This window comes from Brachyistius frenatus, unplaced genomic scaffold, assembly GCF_029030835.1.
Source record: "Brachyistius frenatus isolate BFR_SWC_R1_liver_20210118 unplaced genomic scaffold, ASM2903083v1 Contig_13, whole genome shotgun sequence".
Classification (NCBI taxonomy): Eukaryota; Metazoa; Chordata; class Actinopteri; family Embiotocidae; genus Brachyistius; species Brachyistius frenatus.
The window spans coordinates 2967436-2987722 of NW_027210612.1; the positions used below are offsets into that span (position 1 = coordinate 2967436).

Below are 20287 nucleotides of genomic sequence, written 5' to 3' on the forward strand. Positions count from 1 at the left end.
GAACATTTGAAGGCAGCAACACAGTTCTCCTCTCTATCCCCGTTTAATGCAAAGAAAAACGTGTCTTTTCAACTCTGTCCAGCAGTTTCTCCAAACTGTCAGTGACTTTTGACCATAATACACGTGAGAAACAAAGAAATAGTCCCAAAACAAACTGAAGAGACGACCTGACTGCTTGGAGGGTGCGGAGCAGTGTGCGTGTCCGGCCAGCTGCGGCAGCCCCGCCCCGCGCACACTCACCGCCCCTCAGTCTGCTCCATGCAGGAGCGGTGCAGCCCCTCCGGAGGGAGGAGAAGTCCGAGTAGACGCCAGTTTTACTGCGTTGTCATGTTTCACAAGGAGTTCAGAAGCTCCGAGACCGTCTGACACCATCATTTCATGGATGCACCCAAAGACTGAGCGCGGAGAGCCTTTTTAAAAAAAAAAAAAATTATTATTATTTCACTCTCCCAACTTTGCTTTTTTTCCCCCTGCTTAGCGTCCGTACAAGGAAATCCCCCCCCCTCCCCCGTTTTTTGTTTTTTTAAATTCACGTTTTCATGGGTGAACATCTTTGTTTGTTACCTTTGTAATATTACTCTTCGGTTTGTGAAGATGCAGTTCCGCACCGTCCTTGATGTTAATGTTGTGGACGTGCAGAAGAGAAGGAATCCCTCCAAACACTATGTAAGTAGTCTCCTCCATGTGTTACTGCTGTCCCTTTCTTTAAAAGTAGATACAACTTTACCAGTGTGTAGCCCACTTTACATTGACAATGTCGCTCTGTTGGTCCGGCACTTTGTGCAGACTGAAACTTGTCAACAGCTGGATAGAGTTGCCTCGAGGTTTTGCAGAGATATTCATGGTGTCCAGAGGACAAATCCAGTTATTATGGTGATTCGTATCGTTTTCTTTTTGTGTTACTAAATTGTTAGTTGTGGCTAAATGTGGGTGGATGACTTTGACCGTCCTTCTTCTGACTTTTCAATTTATCAGGACAAAATTTCACTTTAAAAAAAAAAAATGTTTTTTTTTTAATTTTAATTTTTTTTAAATAATGTTTTGTTTTATGTTAATTTATAAACTAATATTGACAAAAATATGACATGACATGGCCTCAGATGTATTGTGTGCTTAGTGCTAATTAGTAAATATGATCATTTATGTTAATGCAGTCAAACCTGTTAAACGTCAACATATTATCACGGTTTGTTAGTGTAATCCTAGCATTTAGCACAAAGCATCACTGTACCTAAATCTCAAAGAGCTGCTACTATTCACTTTAAATACCAACTCAAACCACATTTTGTCATCACTTTTTGAATGCAAAAAAATATATCAACATGCTTTATTTTTTACTTTAAAAAAGAATGAGAGAGATATCGGCTGGATGGGCATGCCGTTGTCTATGTTTGATGGTCAGCAGCCTGCAGGCTGAGCCCTGACGGGGAGAAAAAGTAAACAAACTTTATAGCTCTGTTTTACAAGCCAGAGTAAAGGTCACTGCAGCATCCAAGCAGACAAAACGGGTCTTCGCGGAGACGTTTACATGCTTACAAACCAACATTACCAGTGCAATTATTTCTCAGCGAATATTTGTTTTATTGGTCACCCTGTCCAGCTAAAGTGCAGGACAAGTCATACCATGATGTTTGTGTGTTAGTTAAGAAAGAGAGCAGAAAAAAGGTTTTTAACTGTAGGTCAACATTTGTGTGTAGGAGGCGGCTGTCAGACTGGTAGTGTGATTATCTGCCTGAGAACCTATTCTCACAGATTTATGCAGAGATAGAGTGTTATCATAAAAAAAAGTTACAAAGCAAATGGCAACTGCAATTGAATTTTAACGCTTGTTGAGACCGTGCATCTTAGTCAGACTGTATTGTGGTCCGTTAGTCAAGACTAACAACACCAAACTGACAGGTGTGACATTAATATGTAATTCATATTTTGTAATGGTAATCGATGTTCCCATTTGTGCAGTAAGCAAAATGACAACAAGCAATTTGACCACCTCTAAGTTAAATTTCGAGTCTTGTCAAGCTGTTTTGTGACACCACCACATATCAGAGTGGGGTCGTGCACTTGTTGCCACATAACATACATTTTGGCTGGAAGCATTTTGTGTATTAAGAGCAGTTCTTTAATATAGCAAGGGTGATACATATCTCCATTTTTGGAGGGAATGTACCAATTCAGTGTCTTCACACCCATATGAGATGTAGGTGTAAGTTTTGCTTCGACCAAACACAAGCCCATGTAAACATCATCGATAGGCAGAATGGGAATGTACTGGGAAATGTTGTATATGGCTAAAGCTGTGTAACCAGACAGAAGGAAGCCCCCACCGCCACAGTAGGGGGGGTAAGAGTTTGACTCATGCACCTGAACAGGGATAAAATACTTGCTCCTTGCCGATCTGATGGGACGTGCGCGTTTGATCAGATCACCAGTAAAGAGGTGCTTGCCTCCATCATTGTCACTGAGGCTTTGAAGATACTCAACCATGTTATCTGTGTTGGCAAAGACGTCATCATCACCATTAAGCAGGAAACGAACATGCGGACAGTTTCTTTCCATCCATTCAAGGAAGAGTAACTGCTTCAAAGTGAGGTTGAAAAACAATTCATTGAAGTCCCACTGGAGGATGTCATGGTACTCTTGTTGCTCCAGTTCAAGGAGTTTGTTCAGTTTTTCTTTCTCCAAACCAGCATCCATTGTTCCAGAGATGAAGAGTCTCCGAATCTTCACACCTTTGTGGAGTCTCTCTTTCGCCCAGGTTTTACGCAGCACCTCTCGGCAGTTGTAGTTTGTGGGGGCGCTTTTAATGACGAGCAGAAGGAAGATGTCTGCAGATTTATCAACTCCTCCGCATTTGTCAGGAAGGTCCAGTATCATGGGGAAATGGCGACAGTTTCGATAGTAAAGAAAGTCTTGAATGTTGACAGGAAGCGAGCTGAAGCCTGTGATATTGGCAGCACTCTGGTTTATTTGACATCTTGGATGTGAGTATACATAGGAATTGCTATCCTTTCTTACATTTTCTTTGAGGTCGATGGTTTTGTGGTCACTGAAATCTTTAAAGAGATAAACAGCTGTGAGAAGGGCTCCCAGCAGCAAGGAAGTTCTGATTTTCCTTATTGAAATTCTGCAGTGAAAAAATAAAACAGATTTCTCATTAATCATTTCATTCAGATAAAAGTGTTAAGGGATTTATATATAGTAGACTTTAATGGTTATTGCAAATTGAAAGCCAATTTCAAGCTGTTAAAAGTTCCATATTATATAAATTACGATTTCCATTTTGTCTTTTGATCATGAAGCAAGTCTAGGTGCTATTTTAATACTGTGAAATTGTCAAAATGCTCAGTCCGCAGAGAAATGTACATAGCCCGTATTGAGCAACTATGTCGTTTGGACTTCTCTAAGTTTGTGATGTCACAGGACTGAAGAAAACCTGTACTTTGCCTGGTTTTGTGCCACTCAGAGAAAAGAGTCACCCAATCAGAAGAGAGGATCAATAATATCAATGTGCTCTGAAAGTCACAGACACAAAACAACTTGTACTTGGTAGAACATCATAGAAATGGTTAAGACTGAAGAGATAAAACTATATTGAGATGGTCTTTGGTACCTAAAACCTCAAACACCGGAAACACATCAGAAAAGTGTAGAATACGGGACCTTTAAGAAGAATATTTGTATTTTTCAACAATGACGTGGACGCCTGCTGAAATGATCTCTGAGGCTTTTCTAAACCAGAAATGTTACATACAACCCTTGAATGACAGGTGAAGTGTATAAACACTTAGGCTATACCAACTTCACTTTGTAGACAAGTGAAAAGTAACAGAATTATGTTGTACACAATTAAACAAAGTTATTACCTGATCATGTTGGTAGATTGATGTGAGCGCGTTGGTAGTTCCTCTTTGACTGACTGTGCTCAGATTGTGGAACTAGTTTTGACAAAGACGTCTACACGCTAATCATGGGACACGTTTTTCCCGTCAGGCAGCTTTCTATATCAAACTGAAATATTGAATTACTTGGGAAAAAAGGGCGGCATGGTGGTTCATTGGTTAGCATTGTCGCCTCACAGCAAAAAGGTTCCGGGTTCGAATCCGGTCCTGGGCCTTTCTGTGCGGAGTTTGCATGTTCTCACTGTGCTTGCGTGGGTTCTCTCCGGGTTCTCTGGCTTCCTCCCATCATCCAAAAACATGCACCTCAGGTCAGGTTACCTGGCGCCGCGCTAGTGGCAGCCTGTTGCAGCAGCTCCCCCCTAAGAGCCCCCCTGCTGTAGCGAAGAAATTTCCCCTCGGGGATTAATAAAGTGATATAAAAAAAAAAGAATAAAAAAAAAAAAAAAAGAGACACTATGAATGAGGAAGTCACATTCTTCTGAGAAAGCAGTTCAGGTAATGTAACAGCTTTAGTTACACAAAGCTTTGTACTCTTTCACTTTAAGACCAGATCGACAACAAACATATGCATGCACTGTAGCTCTGTGTGCTCTCTGCAGTTACAGTACTGTAGTAAGTCTTATAAACAACCAGTGCATTATGTTCGTTGTTATGATTGAGATTGCCGCTTCAGAATGCAATAAAAACTTGCCTGCCTGATGAGTGATTGAGAAAGTCTACAAAGCAGTCAAAATTGGCTATATTTCTGCATAACTATCACCCATAACATCATAACATTTTCATGAGTCCTTAAAAAAAAAAACCAAAACAAAACAATATTATACTTAGTCAACTATTTATTGAAGAAAATGACCAATATTACATAACTGTGTGTGTAAACCTCCAGGATTAACAGGTAAAGTGAAATTAAAGTCAAGTGTTTTCAGTCATTGGGTTGACAATCAGGTGTGAGTGGGCGCCTTGTTTGATTTAAAACAGAAATCTATCAAAGTCTGAGCTTCTCAGCATGTGTTTGTGGGGGTGTATCACAAACAGATCATTTTTATGATTTTATTATCATATTCATGCAGAAATATAGAAACTTCTACAGCGTTCACAAACTTTTAAACACCACTGTTCAGTACAACAGCAGTGGCAGTATGAGTGAATTGAATGCTAACGTGGTCATTTGTAGGTGATGTAATATTTACCATGTTTACTGTGTAAGTTTAGCATGTGCTAACAGCATCAAACCAAAAGTGAATCTTTGTAGCATAAGAGAAAAAAACAGGTGAACTGTGAAGGCAATATAAGATTCATGCTCTGCAGACCATGAAAGTCTGTCCTGTACAAAATGTAATGGCAGTCCAGCTGTTTCAACATCACTAAAATGAATGAAAGTGTAGTTGAAAGCCTAAAAGCGTAAGACTGAAATATTTGAACAGTTACTTGGTGGATTGCCTTCAAATTACGTACAGACATTCATGGTGTCCAGGGGATAAATCCTAACGACTTTGGTGAGTTTATTTTTTCCCAAGTTAACAGTTCATTTTGTCCAGTCTCTCCAAATAGTTGACATTATGGTAATTTGTGTTTACTACTATTGAGAAAAATCATGACATCTGCCAAAAATCTGAATTTGACATTAGCATTTAATACAAAGCACTGCTGTGGCTTTAAATCTCATAGAGTTGCTGTCATGGCTGAAGACTCTTGGTCGTATTTGACTGCTTGGTTTGATCTTGGTGTTATCTTCCTGACTTGAGTAATCAAATCTGATGAGCCATGAGACATGTCTCAGAGGGACTGCAAAAATCAATTAGTCCATGAGGTCCTATTGGATTAATTAACCTGAGAGTTAGGATCAATTGCATCATCCATCTCCTGCTGAGGGAAGCTCCCAAAGGCCACTAAACATAGGGCACAGACTTTTTCTCATGGGATTAAAGCCGGAGGTGAGGTTCGACTGGGAAGTCCCCACGAGGGAGGAAGAGGCGGAAAAAATAAAATTTCATTATCTATGAGCTAAGCAACTGGAAATGCTCATCCGGTTGGAGAGAGGAAAGAAGCAGCCCTTTGTCTTTTGTCCCCACTGTTCAAGTGTGACTTCCTTCCAGGGACTTGTGGCACTGCAGCCACAGAGTGCATGGCAACTAATCCTTGTTTACACACACTGCCAGAGGGCAGGAGAGATGAGACCACTGGTAAGTCTTCAGTTTACTGCATGAACACCCCTGTTAAATACAGACGTGAATATTTAGAATAAAAATGAGCCTGTCAGCTATACACGACCAGCGGTAATTTAATGCAGATGAGCCCACACACCGAGAGTCTTCAATGTGTTCTCATTTCTTGTGTTTACTTGTTTTTTAATCTGCTGTGAAGAGTGGAAATCTTTTACATAAAGTTGCAAAAGGTCCATTAGGTGTCAGCAATGTTGGATACAACCATCTTTGTCAATTCCTGATGTTTCCACAAGTAAACATTACACATTAATTAGTCTGTTAAGATCAAATGATTTACTGTTTGCAGAAGTTTTATTGTCATGTTCGAACATAAACATGGTTGAATGGTTCCTTTGGGATGTATCTTGAGCTCACACTCCCTCACACGGAGCCATGCTGTTACCTAAATTCAGTGTGTTTGGTCAGACTGTCTGTATCTAATTAGCGAGCTGCTGGAGAACCCGTTCGGCCTCACTGCACACTCTTTCTGTAATAAACTGTTTGCAGAATGAAGTCGACATTTCAAACTGTTAACTGATGTCCTTGCAGCTTGCCACCATATGTGTAAATGCGGCTTTTGTAAACACACTGTGCCATGTGCTCGGATGGAAATGCACTATGTGCAGCCATCTGTTTCCAAACCTCAGGGTGTGAGCAATTGTCTGTGGGCCCTTTATTGTTGAGGTAAATAAAGGATTTATTTTGGGAAAACTTCCAGTAACGGTGTTTTGTTCCATAAATGATTGATGTTTGCCAAGGAAGTGATAGTCCCTCTGTATGAATGATAACTTTTTCTCTGCTATTATTTGTGTTGATTGATAGAACTGCTAGAAGTTGTTGACATAATGGGAGCATCGTTTGTTTCCTCAAACATTGACATTGTTTGAGTAAAATACAAAGATGTGATGCTGCTGAGAACATAATGTTTAAATATCACTTTGCAATAAGAGGAAATATTGTGAAATGACAATCTTGTGGCTTTTTGTTATTAAATCTGTAACAGTAAAATTCATTTTAACCACCCACATTCAATCAGCTGCACCTAAAAACACTAATGTAATCCATTATGAATGGTTTTAGGGAAATTATACTTGAAATCAATTGGCCCTCTCATTGATCCCCTGATGGCTTTCCAATGTGTGACTGAAATAGAGGAACTTAATGACTTTATTTGACCTTTGACGACCTTTCGAAGTTCAGTCAGGAGGGCTGAAGCCTGGTGTCTTTGGCAAATTGACTGTGTTCCTAATGGGCCTGTTGTGTTTGTGCTTTTCTCATAGGTGTACCTTATTAACGTCACTTACTCAGACTCCACTTCCCATGTCGTCTACAGAAGATACAGCAAATTCTTTGACCTACAGGTATGTTACACTGCCAAGATAACCAAATACTTTTACAGCTTTAACTCACAGTTGCAGAGGAAGTTGTTCAAAAGCTTTATATTTTCTGCTAAGAGATGGTCTTGATATGTCTTCATTGTATTGCCATATTCGACTCCTTGAGGTCAGTTTGACCTTTTAGTCACATCTTCCTTTCATTTAAAATGACTGCTTGGAAATAGGGAAATGGGGGAAATCCAGTCAGCAGATGCGGGAACAAGCATGACCTCAGTCTGAATACAAAATGCAGAATGCAGCATGGGGCAAAGACTGCTGGAATTTTTGATCCAGCAGCCTCAAGTCAAATATCTGAACTTCCTAACAGTGCCTCAAGTTTACCTCTCACCCACATAATTGTCCATGTGAATATCCTGAACAGCACTGTGAGGTGTTTAAACCTAAATGAGTGGACACCTTATCAAGAACTTTAGCTGCTAAAGAATACCACTGACTCTTCTCTGATAACCGTCTCAGCCAGACTGCCCTCTGCAGCGTCGTGGCTCTGGTGGGCCGGCCGTAGGAAACCCTTTGTTCTCTGGTCTCTTGCTAATAGCCAGGAAAATTCTGCCCTGGTCTGTTTGATTGAAACTGAGCTTCTCTCCTGTCTCTGTAAACATTGGTCTTGTCCATAGATCCCCACTGCTGGGGCGCGTTTGTCTGGCCACGGTAATCCGTGAAGAACAACAGTCTGCAGCTGTCCACACAAAATGGTTGGAGATAGTGTGTTTCATTTGTTCTTATATGAATATAATTATATAGGTGTGCAGAATGAAACACACTAAGAGCAAAGCCTCTTCTCACTATTAGGAGAGATGGTACTGATTTCTTAAAAAAAAGTAATAAATACTTAAACAATTTGTTTTTGTGGCAATCCATTTGACATTCGCACTAAGCTTCTTGCGCCAGGATAATGCAGTGTAAGTAATGAAAAGATGAATCTCAGGATGCCCTTGGTTTTATACTGAACAGTTTTAGAGCCTTCGATTTAAAAAATAAAATAAAAATTAAGGTTTCTTTCCCCTGAAAGTTTAAATAACGTGGCGCAGTGACAGCCGGCTTATAGTCTCTAATGCCTGTATTCAAAGACAACAACTGAGCTCTTGTTTGTGTGTCTGCCAACTGACACCTACCACTTTTTCCAAACTCTGCACAGCACAATTGGATGTTTTATGTTCCCAAGAAGCTGACAGAGGAAAAAGTGAATTTGACACCCATCTGACAAATGTAACCATGATCTCATCTGATGACCATTAATCCAGAATGAAAAGCTGGGTAAGGTCACAGAACAAGAAACTTCTTTTAAAGCAGACCGATCTTTCAAATCCAGTCTAACATCAGTCAGCACTGTACAGCTGGCAATTTAGAACTCCTCGTCAACAACAGGCAGCTTTGCTATTGGTCTTTTAAAGATGAAGTATCCTTTTTTTATTGTCAAATGGAAGTCCAAACATGCACTCACGGCTAATGCTTTAAACCTCCTCAGTGCACTAAACATAACTCATAACTGTGGGACGTAATTATCATAAATTACCAGGATCCCATCTCCTTTTATTTGACTCCTTCCCTCTTTGTCTTTGCTGTTGAGCTGAAGTGAATTACACTCTTTATAATGCATGTGCAGAGTTAAGTACATTGACTCCTTGTTTTACAGACATGTTTTCATGTTAGAATAGTGCTGAGCCTGACTTTCATCCAGCACTGTTTATGGTGTCAAAGGGAAATGTTTTTGACCTGCGCATGTTTGACGTGAGCAGAATTGGTCAGTGTGTCAAGAGAGTGAGGTCTCCCCCCTACATACCCTTCAACCACAGCGGACAGAGCACATCGGTCACTGCATTCCACAGGGGGGTTTGTGGAGTGTGCGCGCTGGCCTGGTTTCCTTTTGGACCCAAACTTCTCTGAAAAATCCCTTAGTCGTCATTATTTTTGGATTGTGGAATTGGACCGGGGTCAGCTCTACCCTGCCTGCATGATAATTTGTCTTGCCTACATTCCTGACACAAGTTGAGACTTTAAAAAGGTTATTTTGCTCAAAAACTGTTATCTAACATGGGCTGCTTTGTAGGCATATGAGGGAAGAAAAACAAATGGCTGAGAATATTCTGAAGTTAAGGATGATTTAAAATAATTCTGCAGCATATTACTGTTTAAAAGCTAGTACCAAAATTGATGCAGCACAACCTGAGATCTTTTAATTTCATGTGTTATTCCTCCTTGTCGAATCCTGGTGCCTACATTACCCACAATGCCTTTCAACTTCCAGCTGTTCCATCAGAGGTTTGTTATGCTTGTAGCTGCTAATGTAGCCTCTACTACAGATGAGGAGCAGGCTACAGGGAAGTGGTAAACTCTCTTTCTTCTTCTTTTTTTCCCGCACCACCATTTTTCTTTTTCATCTTTAATCTTGTAGTCTTGACCTTACTCAAGTGACATCATTTGATGCCATTGATCAGATTTCATGCTGCTCCTTCTGGAGCTATGCAAAAAGGGTCTTATGCAGCTTTGTCACAAAGACCAATAAATATACTTTAATGTGTAAAACTAGCGACATTCGCCTTTAATGAATGAAACCAAAGACTTAAACACTTTTCAGTTTGGCATTGAAAATAGTTTATTTCACTCGTTTCTGATAATGAAGACACTGCAGCTTTTGTAAACAAAATACATGATAAAATGTGATTCTCTTGAAGTAAATCGTAGGCAATTTCTGAGGGGCTGTTGCACCACGATCTCTCTGCGGTAAACAACTATCAAGTAGATGTCAAAACGACCCAGAGATGGAATCAGATTGTTTTCCCACTCAAACATTCCTCCAAACTCCCCCTGTCTGAGATTCCTCTCAGAACAGTTTCTTTGTCTGCTGCACAGCGCAGTCTCTCTTTGTCTGTTCCTCCATCCTCCCTCTTGTGAGGCCACTTAAGTTTAAATGCTTCGAATGATTATCATTACAGTTTACAGAAACTCTTTTGTTTTTTTTCTTCCCATCTGCATAGTTTACATCAAGTTGTCAGCGTGGCGATAGAGATATGTCTGATGATTGAGTATCCATTGCAACTCCTTCTTCTGATTATGAAGCGTATAGAAAAGGGGAAAAGAGGAAATGGGAAAATGTGATCACATCACAGCACCTGTTGCTGAACATGTTCATTTTCCCACCAAGAACACTGCAACTTAATACACTGAAGTTTCCTGGGAAGAGTTTAAGAAAGAAATATGGATTAATTACAGCATTTCTGCTCCCCAAAGCCTCTAGGTTAAAGGTAAATAAAATGTGAGAAATGTTTTCCCTTCGACTTTTGTTCCAAGTTGTCCGCTTGTTGCAGTGGAAACGGCTTTCACACCTGTCCTGTGGAGCCGTGAGTGCATTCAGGCAGGTCTCCGAGGGTGATGTCATCCTCACTTCTGGATGAGAAGGCTCTCTGTCAGCCGAGGCGGTTTCTAAAAGTGTTGAGTGAACACTCCCATCTTAGAGGGAGTATACGGCTACGTCCAGCTGTAAGGTTGATAACATGATGAGTGTGCAGCTTTGTGTATCAGACAAACAATACGGTTGCCAATGTAATGTTATAACGACTGGGATTTTTTTGCTAATTACAGCCCTTGCTGTAAAATTGTGTTATTTCCATAGTACCCTAAAGAAAAAGTCTGTTTTGTATACATATTTGACGTCTTGCCTTCTCAGTTTTGAGAAAATAAGACTGTAATCTTAGTAAGATCAGAAATCTTACCATGCTTGTGTGTAGGTGTGGTTAACCAGGACTGTTCTTTGTACTCAGCCCTTTGCTTTGCCCTTTAAACACAATAATGATGACCGTCCTCTTCAAAGGAAACCCTTTCTCGTTAGCTGTCTATAGTTTGGAGAAGAGGGGGAAACACTGTGCCCTGAGAGAAAATGTTGAGATTTAGCAAAGGCAGCAGATGAGAGTGGAAAAGAAGGAACCACATAATGGGAAACCAAACCACCTCTTACAGGAGAAGTCCTACAAACAACTCCTACGGGCCCAGACAGACTGGATCCAACTTTAACCTCTGAAGTTGATTCTGTTTGTCCACCTGGTTCTTTTTGGCTCAATTCGACTCTGACTGGTCTCCTGATCGCCTCCTCCCAGCCCAGTGTGCTTTCGCTTCACGCTCACAGGCTTTGCTCCCTAACCGAGCACATCTGGAAGAAGGCAAGACCGAACGAAGAAAGGCGGGGCCGCATCTGGATCTCTAGCCAGCCCTTACTGTAGGATGCTCTCGTGTGCATTTATGGTATGAGCGTAATCTATTGAAAGAGGAAAGTAGAAACTCTTGTCCACATTTCAGACACATACTTAACACATTTGCAATGCATGCTTTTTTTCAGCACTCCAAAAAAAACATGCTCATATGTAACGCAAAATACCCAGCATATGTTCCTTCTACACATGAAACGGATGCACACATGACATGAAACAGTCACAATCTGCTGTCATTGTAAAAGTCTCGACACATCATGCTTTGTATCTATTTTCATTCTGTTAACCCTCCTACCACATCTCTCAGGAGATCGATCCTGTAAATGGGCATATGTATCAAGTGTTAACATCAAAGTGCCAATTATCTGCCCTGATGGCTCTTTAAGCTGCATACGTGGCTTTCTTTTGAGGCTACTTTGAGATAAGTGCGGGTGACGTATCCTTGTCTGCTGCCCCGGTGATCAAAGTGAAACTGTTTGTAGTTTCACAGGACAGTAGGTCTTCAGAAGATCTCTAATTACTCCTGGTGTTGAACTCCTGTAGTGTAACAAGGAGGTCAGCTGTTACTGAACAGTTTGAAACCCCCTTTTTTTTTCTGTTTCCAATCTCATCGCAGCTCTAATTGACTCTGACTCATAAAATACAGTTCATGTGGTTTTGCCATTAAACAGTTACGAAATAATAATTACTTCCCTCTCATACTGGCATGCATCTCTTGTGGTAATAATAAAGGAATGTTTTTGAGTTTTGCTACACTGCTCATATTTTTGTCTCTCTTTACTTTATCCTTCTTGTTTGCAGATGCGAATCCTCGACAAATTCCCAATTGAAGGAGGACAGAAGGACCCCAAAAAGAGAATTATTCCCTTTTTGCCAGGTAATAAACTCAATGCACAACCCACTGATATATTTTAAAATTGATCTCGAGACTGCAGCATTCAAGAGCCCTGTAAGACCGGTTCATGTACAACTGCTGTTTGCTGTTACTCCATAACAGGTCCTACCATATTGCATTGTTTTATTAAATTCCATACCCCACCCAGCCCAGATCAATTTGTGGTTAGCCATGTCAGTAGGAGGCTAGCAGAGAGGGATTTGTCTAATCTGATAAACTCATTTTGGGCCAGAGCAAAGGAGAGCAGTGAAGAGATCCTTTGTTTGACAAGCTGTGCTGCTCCAGTCTGGCCACTGCTTTTTTGATTTCTCTGTAAGCTCAACATGGGGAGAACCGTATTCCCTTTACTGTGTAGTGGGCCTCAAGCTTTATAGACACTGGTATTGAAAGAGGGGGAAAGAGAGGGAATAGGTCCTGTTTAGCTCTTATTAATGGGGCCCTTAATGAACAATTTCCACTCCCACTACAGTTGTTGAGTAATCAACTCAAGAGAAATTTTCCAAGTATTGGTAATATGTTCACACCCCACTGTTGACATTGGCTGAATCTATTCAGCTGGGAGGAGATCATGCTGCTGATGTTTAGCAGAACTTTTGATTATCTTGAATTTTAAGTGTTATATTTTAAAAAAAATGTTTTTGGAGATGTATATCCATTTGACAGTCCTTTTTTTCTTCAGGAAAAGTCTTGTTTCGCCGCAGTCACATAAGAGATGTAGCCGTCAAAAGGCTGAAGCACCTGGATAATTACTGCAAAGTAAGACAAAAGCTCTGTGTCCATAATGTCCTCACAAATGTATGTTTCTCAATTTTTGCGGAACACTTTTAGCACAACGCATCTTAAAGGGCAGACCGTTTTGTTTATATGTTGGTCAGAAGAGTGTTTTATCTGTGTCTGTGCTCGTTTCCCTGAACAGTTGCCACAGTATTTTCAAGGCAGGCCTCAACATTTATCTCCCCCACCAGCCTCAACAGGAAAGCAACTGTTCTATGTGCACTGGTCATTTCCTGTCACCAATGTAAATAGGCAGCATATAAAGGAAACGAGGGAAACGGGGGCACACATGGGGTGGAACAGAGACTGGGAATGAGTCAGCACACTTAAACCGTAGTAGTCATGCAGATGGCTACTTGACCCTATAATTAGGTTGGGGGGGTGCGGGGGGCAGGTGCGTTGGCAAGTGTGGCAGCAGGTTTCATTTAGTGGAACTAAATGAGATTTGTTGTGACGGCAGCAGGAAGCACCCTGGTAAATATTGTCTCTTGATTCAAGTGCAGTGGGCTGAAGCAGCTCAATCTGAATGTCGACCGAGCTGTGACGACTTGCACTCAACTCTGCCACCCGTGTGTGTTTTCCTTTGTTTTAACCCTCACTCTGAGCTCAAAGCCCTCTTCCTTCCCCTCCACACCCATCACATCTCTGCCCTGTCCTCTCATCTGGCTGACTGTACCATGACTAAGTGTTATACCATGGTTACTCATTGCCATTCAAAGCACTTTTGAACATGCATGCAACCTTTTAAATATGTTTTTGTTGCAAACAGAAGCTTTCTCCCTCCCTTCTGTCCCACAGGCTCTGATGAAGCTTCCCTCCCACATTTCCCAAAGCGACGAGGTCCTTAAGTTCTTTGAGACCAAGGCGGAGGACCTTAACCCTCCTACAGAGTGAGTAACTACAACTATGCATTGAGCATTAGCATCCTCCCTGTTATATGAACTGTTAGATTGCCCTCTGGTGGGTTGTAAACACTGACTACAGCGGGACACTACTGTACAAGTGTTTGTGTGATTCAGCAGCTGGGACAGATGCCTTTTACTGGTGCCGACCCATCGTGATCCAGAGGCTTTGCACTGTCTAAGATGATGGATTGACCCTGGTTGAGAGGCACTGTGTTTTATTAATAATGATTTCTGGGAGGTGACACCTGATGCCAGAACAAATGGGGGAGGATCAGTGGTGTCATGAGCCTGCGGCTGAGTTCAAGTCTCAGGGCAGATAAGGCTCTCGGCCATCATTTGTCAAACTCAGTTCAAAGTCAGAGTGGGAGTAGTTTCTAGCTGGCTTTTTGTTTTAAATCTCTTCTTTAATTTTTATTTATTTATTATTAAAATGTATTTAAGAGATGAATTTAAACTCCTCAAACCCTGAATCTTGTTTGTACACACTGAACGAGAAAACTGTGTGGAGTAACCGCCTGAGTGGTCTGTCCATTACCACTAGGGCCACCACCTCTCACCCTCCCACCCCCCATACATGTTAATCCCACTTCAAAGTGAGATCTCCTCTCTCAGTCAGTCTAGTGCATCTTAAAATTGAGATGTTGAGGTCAAAAAGCCATGCCGCCCAAGTGCTCTCCTCACCACTGGGAGATCTGAGCCATTTAAATAAGGCCTCTTGGATGTTACTCTTTTATTTCACACAGGCTCAAGATTACAGAAAAGGTGTCCTTGTGGTGCTATTACAGGAACAGTAGAGACACATTTATATGTTAACTGTTTAAAACTGTGGGAACTGTTAATATTATTTGACTAATTCTCCGGTAACTTATTAGAAACCAGTAACAGTTTTTCCTGCTCTTGTGAGTTTGTGCAGGTTTTAAAAACATCCTTTCACTCTCACTGCAACTTAATGTGAGCAAGTTGTAGAAAATATTTAAACTCGTATCCAGTCAACCACATATGTGTCTATTATAGATACATTTTTCTCTCACATGAAACATGGTTCAAACACATTCCACCAATAACCTCAGCAGACACACTGTTGTTATTGTTTAAGCGCTCAAGTGCTACTGCCATCTAATGGTCAGCAGAAGACACTGCACAGATTTTAAAAAATACAATAAAAATGGATGCAGTGCTGCTCCATCACAAGAGGGAGCCACGCAATAGGCTTGAAAATGCAGGAGGTTTTGGGTGAACCAAAGAAAGCATCACATCACTCTTGATATAAAGCAGCAGTTTTGTTTGTGTGTGTTTGTTTATCCTAACTAGACAGAATTACAAAAATGATATGCGAATATTTGTGAAAACCATGTTTTGCTCCTTTTTTTTTTTTAATGTACAGTGAACCCTCGTTTATCGCGGGGGTTACGTTCCAAATAGAGACCGCGATAGGTGAAATCCGTGAAGTAGTAACCTTTATTTTTTTTACAATTATTATACAATGAAATACTCCATAATACATTGAAACCAAAGAACAAAACCTTTTTACAGGCCCAAGCATTTGTTTAACAAATAAAAGTACTGCATAAATGTTTTTTTTTACAAATAACTACTGTACTGTAAAATAATAATTTTAATCATCAATACGAACTGAAGGCTTCAAATTGCTGAGATCGGCACCGCCCCACTGCGACCCGAGTCATTGGATTAGAACGGGAGAAAATGAAACATGATTATGAAAACAAATACAAAGTACAGTAGGACAAATAGTGACTCGTGTATTTCACTGCTCTTCTGACTGAGCCGCTGCATCCTGACTCCGCTCTGCAGCGGTTCTTTCTTCTAAAGCCGGCGGTGCAGGTGTGGTTTTTCGAGAGAAGAACATAGTTATCGGTAGTTGTTGTCGCTCTTTTTTCTTCTGGGCAAAAAGATTCTTATAAACCAACATGCCACCATCGATTATTTTTAATTTGGCAAGCTGTTTTACGTACGTGTACATATTAAACCGCAACGTTATTGACAAACAGGTAGAGAAGAAGCGGAGAGACTGTTTAGCCAATCAGAATGCAGAACACAATGCACGATGCAAATCCGTGAAGCAGCGAGACCGTGAAAGGTGAACCGCGTTATAGCGAGGGTTCACTGTATATTGAATAATAGATTGACATTGGTTAGATGCAGTAGACTGTTGCTTTATGAATTTTACAAGAATGTATGAAACTGTTCAATCTTTATCCTTGTAGCTAGAAGCTGAAAAATCTAATCTCTTCTAATGAACTATAGTAACATCCACTATTTAACAGATAATTAATTGTTTGAAGTAGTTTGACACTAATCTGCAATGCCTAAATGATGTAAAGACCATTGTTGTAGTGAGTTTGAAATCTTTCTAGCTTGATATCTGTTAAACCAAAGTGATGCGTACTTCCAGTCACACATGTTTTTGCACAGCAGTTAACAGTTCATTCAAATAGTGTTGTCTCCTTTTAAATTAGTTTCAGAGGCCCATGCTGATATTCCACAAGAAAAGGGAACTTTCAGTGGAACTTTGAGTCAAATTCCGAAAAACAGACTTTATATACATGCATAGTAGAAACATGTTTTGTTTTTTATATTCTTACAAATCATCTCACATCCTGGGGTCCAAATTAGTTTGTGATTGAGTTTGGGCAGAGAATATTTTGAAGTTTAGATTTCCTTCATAGTACTAAATGCCAGTGGCTAGATATTAAATTAAAACACAAAGTTTTAGTCATCAATCATTCTTTCTGCGCTGCAGTGTTAGTTTGAAAATTATGCAGAGTCAAAACTGGATGTTTGTTTTGTTTGCAGCATGATGATTTCGCTCATAATTTCGACATCAGTTAGCTTTAAGGTTTTTTTTGCTGAGATGATTCGCGCCATCAATGCCAGCCTGTGTCTTTGCCTGTTTAATGAAAAGCATCTTTTGCTGCTGTATCTGCAATGTGACTTTGCTTTGTAGTATATTTTTAACACTGTAAGTAAGTTACACTTTATCAGTCCCCGAAGGGAAACGTGTCCTCTGCTTTTGATCCATCCTAACTATCCAGCAACAGTGTGCAGACAATTCCAGTAAACACATCGATATATCCCTCAGCTCCACTTAAAATATCATTTGACTTTTCAGACCCAAGTATGGATTATTGTTGACATGCATTTAGACTTTGGAGTCTGATCTTACGGGACCTGACGGGGAGTATCCTGATTCAGCACACAAAAAATTAATGCATTAAGAGTTCGATGCACAGAGGACAGGCTACGTGTTCTCTTCTGTTTGTTGTCAAGTTTCATTCACGGTAGCATTACCGAGAAAATTTCTCAATGTGAAGCTTCAAGTCCTGCTGTCAGAAATGTGGAGTTAAAACAACCAAAACAATTTGAAAGTATTGATAAAGAAATGAAGACAGAATATTTAAAGGGAAATTAGATGCTAAAAAAGGTCTTTCTAAAGCAAAGTGGTCCATGAATAATATGAGGCAGAAAAGTCAGTGATATTGGATGGGATAATATTATAGCCTGCAGTAAGTGATGTTACACTCCTGAACTTTTTAAGTTGCTGTGCCAAAATATGTCATTACAAATTATAAAATCTGAAAGCCTCTCAGTAAGTTGGCAAGCCACGATGATGAAGATCTGTTGCCCAGAATAAGAATTTTGCATTAAGTTTGTCTTGCATGTTCAACATAGATTTGAATCATGTCTGTATCATATTTAAACTCCACATTCATTCAGATTAAGGCGTTATGGTTCCGGTCAAATGAGAGGTTTTTTGCTTCGTGGCAGATTGTCTGTACATGACTCATGCAATATGTCCGGCCCACTCGAGAATTTCGATTGTATCCAAGAAAAATTTTAATTACAAATCAGCAAACAATAATTTGAAACATGAACATGATGTTGTTGACACCAAGGACTCTGCAGCTAAAGATAAAACAAACGTAACCAGCTTGCAGGAAAAAGACTAACCCCCATGAGGTCTGACTTTACAGGTCAAAACTCCATCTGACTGAAGGAGCAAAACATGTAATCACTGCTAGATGCATCATCTTCAGAATGAAATCAGTCCATTTGGATAAAACTTCAGCCTCTCTTTTGTAGTTTCTATTTAAACATACTGATATATTCTGTTGGTGCAAAACCTGTTGTCAAAACACTGTACACACAGGATGGTACAGCTACTGTGGACTCCTTGCACATGCCTGTACACGGATACACACACACATAATTTTGTGATTTTTGAAGACATTGTTCTGACTAGAATTATTTTCCTGGAGATTTACTGTAAACAGAGTTATAATCATTACAGGCCGAACCCTGATGATAACCCTAATCAAAACTCAAGTATCAACCTTAAGATTTAATCTTATTTAACCTGATTGTTGTCCCTAAAAAACACAAGACAACAAATATAGCTCCACAATAATGCGTTTTTAATTATATGAGACACATTGTAGTTGTTGAAAAGTCTTTTCTTTACAGCCTAAAATTTAATTTGACATCAGTGTGTTTCACCACAAGTGAAGTTATTAGTGGTTGATATGTGGTAAAACTAGCATTCTTTAACCCTGACATCAGCGTGTAGTCATGGCCAAGCTTTGCTGGAGATCTGGTCCAGTATGCATGACTTTACTGCACTTATGTGAGGTTGTGAGTAAGCAGCAGCGTTACCTTTCGTCAGGACAGACACACAAAAACTCCCCCTGCACCCTTTTTTGTGTTCAAATCCCAGCTATCGTGATGATTTGCTGTTCAAAGACGTCGACCCACTGACCCCGGAGCTGGAGTTTACTCCTGCAGAGGTTAATCTGAGGTCATGTCTATGTAATGTATACATGAAGCAGGGCAGATACCTCGGTCCTCTGGCTCAGCTGAAATATGTGAGAGAAGTTCTAATATCTCACACATTCCTCTTCTAATAGGCCCACCTACAAAGAGTGAGCTGCAGTTATGTGCAAACAGATGGCTACTCTCAGCTCAAGTTTAGGATGGATTCTCACGGGTCTGGATTATTAATGGTGTGTTCAGCCCTCGTGCATTTGTACTGTATGTGCATCTCCTGTCATGAGGCGTCTACATGATGAAACAGAAACTGGATGAATTGTACAGACTCACCGCCCGGCTTCTCCGACTCTCTATTGTTAACTAAAGGTTCAAATTTTGCCCTAAACACACGGCCGCACAGTCTTAAACATTTAATAGTGTTTGGACATATTTTCGCTCCCCTTACCTTCCCCTCATTTATTAGATTTTACTGGTGATAGGAGGAAAGTGCATAGAGCCAACGCTGTGTGCTCAGTCTCCTCCGGGGAGGAATATTCCTCCACCTCTGTGCTAAGGGTCATGAGCAAGCAGGGCAGGTCAAGCATCTACTTCATCCCCATCATTTCTCCTGTGCTTCCCTCAGTTTCATCTCCACCCTGCCAGATTTGAGCAAAATAAACAGAGAATGCGTCATGTATTTGGAAATATTTACCATACATTACAATTATTCTCATTCAGCGTAAATAGTGAACAGTATCTCAAACCATTACACATAAAAATAGTGTAATACATTTCAAAAGTATGGGGCATGACCTAAAGAAAAGCTTCCTCCTCGTACCTTGCTTGCGTTTCCATGTCGACAAGAACTGTCACCATCATATGTGATGTTAAAGTTGCCTCCAGTGTTTGTGTATCCTCAGTTTAGACTTTAGACTCTTTTAGCTTATTCTTTTTTAACATTCTACAACCCTGTTTATGTTGACTTATGTTTAACCTTATTGTGTTTTCTGTCCATCATATCATACAGGAAGTCATGAAATTAATTTTGCAGCTGGGTTGCAACTGTTTTTCCATAGTATGGTTATTGCCTGAAAATCCAATATTAAATAATGTTCTTACTCTGTCACTTTTCAATTTAATAGCGTACCCTTCGTTGCTTTATTTCAAAATTAAGTAAGTGTACCATTTATGCTTTTAATGAAGCTATTAAGTGGTAAACTATTACGTGTGTGATTAGAAATGTCCCA

The 20287-nt window shown here is 40.2% G+C and overlaps 1 protein-coding gene and 1 pseudogene across 2 annotated transcripts in view; one reads left to right on the forward strand and one right to left on the reverse strand.

Annotated features, from left to right (window-relative positions):
* The first annotated feature begins 547 nt into the window (after window positions 1-547).
* LOC138617642 (SH3 and PX domain-containing protein 2A-like) overlaps window positions 548-20287 on the forward strand; it is a 50829-nt gene continuing 31089 nt past the window's right edge. For both annotated transcript variants that reach the window (XM_069692798.1, XM_069692799.1), the window contains exons 1-5: window positions 548-666; window positions 7384-7464; window positions 12504-12579; window positions 13277-13353; window positions 14170-14261. In XM_069692798.1, coding sequence (XP_069548899.1) covers window positions 595-666; window positions 7384-7464; window positions 12504-12579; window positions 13277-13353; window positions 14170-14261 — 398 coding nt within the window. In that variant the 5' untranslated portion in view covers window positions 548-594. The remainder of the gene's footprint in view (window positions 667-7383; window positions 7465-12503; window positions 12580-13276; window positions 13354-14169; window positions 14262-20287) is intronic.
* Window positions 1384-3871, reverse strand: LOC138617525 (N-acetyllactosaminide beta-1,3-N-acetylglucosaminyltransferase 3 pseudogene; annotated as a pseudogene).